At 49.1% G+C, this 6,781-nt stretch overlaps 1 protein-coding gene across 1 annotated transcript in view; it reads right to left on the bottom strand.

Moving 5' to 3' along the window:
• Tekt5 (tektin 5) overlaps positions 1 to 1,646 on the bottom strand; it is a 21,370-nt gene extending 19,724 nt beyond the window's left edge. Inside the window, exon 1 of the mRNA XM_013011499.1 lies at positions 1,092 to 1,646. Coding sequence (XP_012866953.1) covers positions 1,092 to 1,646 — 555 coding nt within the window. The remainder of the gene's footprint in view (positions 1 to 1,091) is intronic.
• Between the last annotated feature and the right edge of the window lie 5,135 nt (positions 1,647 to 6,781).

Below are 6,781 nucleotides of genomic sequence, written 5' to 3'. Positions count from 1 at the left end.
ATTCCTTAGTACCACATAAGCAGAAGAATCCAGAAGTGGTGCTGTGGCTCAAGTGGTAGAGTGCTAGCCTTGAGCAAAAGAAGCTCAGGGACAGTGCCCAGGCCCTGAGTTCAAGCCCCAGGATTGGAAGAAGAAGAAGAAAAAGAAGAGAAGGAGGAAGAGGAGGAAGAAGAGGAGGGGGGCGGCAGGGTAGGGAAGCATGAGCCATGTCTTTTTTTCTTTTTTCTGCACTGGGGATTGAAGGGCCTGGCCCTCTCATTTGAACCATGCTCCACTCTTTTTGGTTTTAGTGCACTTTTTTTTTTTTTTGGTCGTGGATCTTGAACTCTGGGCCTGGATGCTGTCCCTCAGCTCTTCAGCTTGTGGTGAGCGCTCTACCACTTCGTTTTCATTGGAGATAAGAGTCTGGCAGACTTTTCCTGCCCAGGCTGGCTTTGAACCCTGATCCTCAGCTCTCAGCCTCCTGAGTAGCTAGGTTGACAGGCGTGAGCCAAGGTGCCTGGCAAGTGCATTTTTTTTCAGAGCATGTCAGGTGCTCACTTTGGTCCTCAGATTACAACCCTCCTAGTCCCATTATCTCCCAAGTAGCTGGGATTGCAGGCATGAATCACTAGGCCTGGCCTCTCAATGTCTAAATAAAGCCTGTAAATGCTCATGTAAACCTAGGGAGGAAACACACACACACAACCAATTCCATTCAGTCTGGAAAACTTCCATTTCTTGGATAGTATCCAGAATTGCCTCTGATTAAAAATCCTCCCCCCCCAAAAAAATAGGGGGATGGGAAGTTCGCTCAGTGGTAGAACGCTTGTCTAGCATGCATGAAGCCCTGGGTTTGATTCTTCAGTACCACATCCAGGCAAAAAGTGGCGCTGTGACTCAAGTAGTAGAGTACTAGCCTCAAGCAAAAGGAGCTCAGGGACAGTCCCAGGTCCTGAGTTCAAGCCTCAGGACTGGCAAAAGAAAAACAAAAGATCATACTGGAGGATCCAGTTGAAACCAGCCTTCTGGGTGCTCTCCAGTCAGCGCCTGCCCAGGGTGGCTGGTGGCGTGCGGCCAGCCGGCCCCCTGCGCCCGCCCCCCTCAGTTACCTGCAGCGGAGAGTTCACTTGCTCAGCTGCACACTCCAGCCGCCTCTTGATATTATCCATGCTCCGGCTCTCCACCAGGAGCCTGTCAAGCTCGTAACATAACTCGGATTTCCAGAAGCCGATGTCCGACAGCCTCTGGCTCAGGTTCCGGGTGGACCCCTCCTGCATCTGGCGCGTGAGCTGCTCCTTGTCCTGCATGAGCCGCAGCGAGTCGTTGGTCATCCGGCTGGCCCACAGATTGGAGGCCTCGGCCCCGCGGAGCTGCAGGTCGTTGGACTGCTCCCAATCGTGGGTGCTGTAGCGGCAGAAGAGGGAGGACCGCAGCGAGGGCAGCATGGACGGGGGTCGCAGGGCCGGGCGGCACTCCTCGGGGCACAGCTGGGTGGTGGAGGTCTTGTAGAAGACGCCGGGTCTCCAGGAGTTGAGGTAGCGATACCCGGGTAGGTGATAGGGCTGGTAGCACTCTTGCTGCATGGCAGGGGGCAGCGAGCCCGGGCCACATGCTTTCTTTGGGCTGCAGTAGCTGGCTGTCTGAGTGGTTCCAAGAAATTCCATTGTCCCCCACCTGCCCCACACAGGTAAAACTCTACCCAAGGGGCAAAGGCATCCTAGGGAGGGAGCGAAGGCCATACTTGAAAGGCCAACTTGCCTCTGTGACTCAGTACCGCTGTCATAAAGCCTGGGAGAGAGACCCTGGGCCTGGCTCTTGCTCACCTGCTTGCTGAGACCAGTGGGGTTCGAAGTTAAAGCCCATCATGCATGGGCGAGCCACCAATCACCCGCCTCTCGTGTGCATGGGGGGTGGGGGTGAACTCAGAGGCTCACACTTGCTAGACAAGAGCTTTACCACTTGGGCACTACCCCCCCCTCACCCCCTAGTCCAAGGCCTTAGGTTTGATCCCCAACACTGCTAAGGAAAAAAAAAATCAAGCCATCAACAGAGGGAACATGAGTTTCCCAATGCACAGACCTTGTCGGGGCACAGAAAACGCCTATCTGTTCCTCTGTAACAAGGAAAGAAAGACCGGATGGAACTTGGCCCAGTGGGAGCAAATGTAATGCAGTGAACTCGAGCCGCGTGGAGCCTGTTTGGTTAGTCAAGCCGTCTTCCTTCTTTCTGTGTCCTCAAGATGGCTTCCGAACGGGGTCCACCCATACCTTGGATTAGTACCAGCAGGATGCTGACAATAGCAAGAATGAATCTCAGCTGGACACAGCTGGATCATGCCTTTCATCCTAGCTAATCAGGAGTCTGAGATCTGAGGATCGTGGTTCCAAGCCAGTCCGGGCAGCAGTGAGACTTTTATCTCTGATCAACAACCCAAAAGCCAGAGGTAGAGCTATGACTCAAGTGGTAGAGCACCAGCCTTCAGTAAAAAAGCTTAGGGATAGCACCCGGATCCTGAGTTCAAACCTCAAGACACAGACACACACACACAGTTCACACACACATGAATCTTAACCATCAGGCTAGGTAGACACAGCTAGTCTCAAAAGCCACCATGCTCTATGATTCCACTTACAGAGGTAGTGACCAGGGCTGGAGGTGAGGGGAAGATAGACAAGGAAAGGAAATCAGAAAATTGGGGGTGTGTATGATAACAAAGTTTCACAGCCCTGACTAGAGTGGACATTATTCACCTGTTCATATTGGCCAAAATACACAGAACTTTCTACTAAAACAGTGGATTTTATTGGACATAAATTATACTTCAGTATACCTGGCCTTTTTTTTTTTTTTTTTGCCAGTCCTGGGCCTTGAATCAGGGCCTGGGCACTGTCTCTGAGCCTCTTTGTGCTCAGTCTAGTGCTCTACCGCTTGAGACCTAGCACCACCTCTGGCTTTTTCTGAATAGTTTATTGGCAATAAGAGTCTCACGGACTTTCTTGCCTGGGCTGGCTTTGAACCATTCCTCTGATCTCAGCTTTCTGAGTAGCTGGGATTAGAGGTGTGAGCCACCGGTGCCTGGCAATGTACCTGACTTTTAAGAGGGATTGCGAGTCCCCCTGGGTGCTCTATCAGTTGAACCAAGCCTTCAGTTCCAGCTTTTAGCTCATTAACTGGAGGTAAGAGTCTTTTGGATTTGTCTGCCTGGGCTGGTTCTGAACTGTGATTCTCAGCCTTCAGAATAGTGAGGATTATAAGCGGGAGCCTCTGGCATCCAGCTCAGGTATTTCTTTTTTTTCTTTTCTTTTCTGGGCCTGGGCACTATCCCTCAGCTCTTCAGCTCAAGGATAGCACCCTACCATGTGAGCCACAGTGCCACTTCTGGCATTTTCTGCTTATGTGGTGCTGAGGAATGGAACCCAGGGCCTCATGCATGCAAGGCAAGCACTCTACCACTGAGCTACCTTCCCAGCCCTTGAAGTGGGAAATAACTTGGTGTAGTGTGGAGGAGTATAAAGTGAAATTCACAGTTTCTCATTAGCCTTGGCTATTATTTATACCTCTCCAGAGAAACTATTCTTGTTAGACTTTTTTCAGAAATACCATACACATGGATAAACATGTATAACTTATTTATTTACCATTAATGATAAAGATCACATGGTACAGATCCTATGATGTGTATCATCAGTGGTAAATACCACACACACTGTTTCCCACATAACAATATTCTTAAGGAGTATGCTATCTCAGGACATAAACATCTAATCCACCTCTGCCTTTTTGGCGCCGGTATAGTACTCCATTGTTATAGATATACCACTATTGATTTGACTGTTCCTTATGGCTAAGTATTTCAGATGTTGCCTTGTGTTGTTACAAACAACACTACAATGGACTCCCACGTGTGGTTTCTTTTTTTTTTTTTAACTGTATTTTTTTTTTGTCTTTTCTTTTTTGGTACTGGGGATCGAACCCAGGACGTTGCGCTTGCTAGGCAAGCGCTTTGCCACTGAGCTACATCCCAGCCCCCAAGTGTGGTTTCTTTAAGTCAGAGTTACGGCTTGAACACAGGAACACCCTCCTCAGCTCAGTCCTGCAGACACACCATCATCACAATCAAGATGACAGCATCAACACCCCAGGAAGCCCCTTGTGCCCTCTCCCTGTCTCCCAGGGCTCCCTGGCTCACACAGCCATACAGACACAGGCATGGGATCTAGTTCTGGTACCTCAGTCCAGTGTGAAGTGAAACAAACATCCTCCCCTTCGCACTCTGCGCATGTGTAAGGAGACCGCCCAGAAGACGTTCATTGAAAGGCAGGCGTAGCTTCCAGCTGGACGTGTGTTCTCTAGGGTCCCCTTCTTGTGGACAGCAAGGAACGTCTCTGTCTACTAGACACGTCCCTGCACAAGACCAGTTCAGGCAGAAAAGTGTGTTAGACTCCATCTCCAAAATAAACAGCAAAAAGAAACAGGCTGGCAGTGTGGATCGAGTGGTAAAGCTCAAGCTAAGTAAGCCTGAGACCCTGGGTTCAAACCCCAGTGATACCAACAACAACAACAAAAAAGTTGGGATTGAATCCAGAACCCACTGCTAGCTTCGTGAAGCACAGCCCAGCCCCATATATTTTTGACAAGGTATTCTGTACATATATACGTACATACCTGTTGTATATAAGTAATCTATATGCATTCTTTCACTGCGATAACAAGAATCCATGCCAGTGGTCAGCCAGCGAAGCAGAGGCCGGTATGGTATTCGTGTTTGGAGATTGATTAATACATGAACTCTTCCACTGAATTTAAGCAACAGTGGCCACACACAGAGCCCTGGAGATGGGCATAGGATACCCCTCCCTCCCTCTCTCTTGCCCTCCCCCACCCCTCCTCATCTTTGGCACAGGAGCAAAATGGAAGCCTGGGAGCAAACTCGATGAGCAGAGGACGGATCCCAGAGCTCGCAGAAGGCTGGGAATAACTCCGATCCTGCCTGCTCACCACCGTGGAAAATTTCACCATGCACGCACCTCCAGACCTTGCCTCGGAAGCCCTCAGCAAGAGGGCAGAATGCGTTCCAATCTGACACCACTTGGATCCAATCTGACAACGCTTTTTAAAATGCAAGTTCTAAAAAATACGAAAAAACGTTCCCGGCAAACTGGTTTGGGCCTGGAAGAAAGATGAAGAATATTTCTAAAATTTTCAGCACGTGGCAAGGCGTGGTGGGTGGCTCACACCTGTCCAAATTCCATTATTGCCAAACAACAAACAAACAGAAAAACAGTGTCAGGACTCAACAAGGTAAAATACCCCATGTTAGCAGGAAAACACAACCAGTATTTGGGGGGTAGGGGAAGGAAAGACATGCTAAGAGTATTAGTTGCCAAGTACATAGAAAGTTCTTAGAACAATATTCTGTATGTTCTAGAAGTTAGAGGACAGATTAACCCAGTAAGAGGAAACAAGATATTTCAGCAGGCTAGAAAAAAATTCCAGTCCTAAATTTGTTTCCCTTTGCACACTGCCTTGATCAGATAGGGGAAGAGCGCCACTTACTGGTCAGATAGAGAACTGCAGTGGTCTCCTGTGCTTCCCGTGGTTTTGGCTACCTGACCTACAACCTGAATTTACCTGAAGGCAAACTTGCTGGATCCCTGACTTTGTCTAGAGCAAGCTCTGTCTTGGTGTCTCAGGTGAGCCGCTTGACCCCCAGCAACCTCATGTGCCAGATACTTTCATTCTCCTTGTTTTGCATACGGCTGTACAAACTGAGGCTGAAGACGCGAAGTGATTTACCCAATCCGAGAGCTAGCCATCAGAACTTACACTTTGTCAGCAGATGTGAAGTGTAAAAAAAACGTGAGCTACCCTCACCCTCCTCTGCCATTACTGAAACCCTCAAGGGACCCCTCTCCAAGGCGCTGAGTGAATTGGTGTGAGGAAGGAGGTGCCGGAATGGAGCCAGATTGATTGATTGGCTGATTGTTTTTGTGGCACTGGGTTTTGAACTCTGGGGCCTAGGACTTGCTAAGCAAACACTCCCCTGCTTTTGCTTTGTTCTTAGATAAGGTCTTGTGCATTTGCCCACGGTGGCCTCAGACCTCAAGCCTCCCAAGTTCACCTCCAGAGAAAGATAAGGATTTGGAAACCTCCACAGGTGCTGGTTGGGAAAGTGTAATCAGGGGTCCTTAAACTTGGGGCTTGAACTCAGGGCACTGTCCCTGAGCTTCTTTTGCTCAAGGCTAGCACTCTACCACTTGAGCCACAGCGTCACTGGATTTCTTTTTTATGTGGTACTGGGGGATCGAACCCAGGGCTTCATGCATGCTAGGCAAGCAATCTACCACTAAGCCACATTCCCAGTCTGGCCTAGAACTCCTGATCACAGATTGAAGCTTCAATGATGTCAGAAGCATAAACACACTTGAAACATGAATGGACCAAACGAGAGAACAGAAGACACAGTACAAAAGGGAATGTACTCAGTGCCTGATGCGATTGTAATACCTCTGTACATCACCTCTATCACAACAATAAAGTAATTATTAAAAATGAATAGACTTCGGGCTGGGAGGATTGTCCAAGCGGTAGAGCAATGACTTCAAATCCCAGTATTGAAGAGGAAGAAGAAGAAGAAAAAGCAGAGACTGCTGTTAGCAGCTTCAGTGTGGAGGAAACTGAGCAGAAAGCTAGGGGGATTCCCACATACCCGCTTTGTCCACAGCTTCTCTTAAGAATGCCATACTCTGGAGTGGTGTGGCTGTGGCAGCAGGTGAGCGCCAGCACTGGTACATTTCGT

This window comes from Dipodomys ordii, unplaced genomic scaffold (genome assembly GCF_000151885.1).
Source record: "Dipodomys ordii isolate 6190 unplaced genomic scaffold, Dord_2.0 Scaffold14, whole genome shotgun sequence".
NCBI classification, from domain to species: Eukaryota; Metazoa; Chordata; class Mammalia; order Rodentia; family Heteromyidae; genus Dipodomys; species Dipodomys ordii.
The sequence above is the reverse complement of the archived record's forward strand: the minus strand, read 5'-3'. Positions and strand labels throughout refer to the sequence as shown.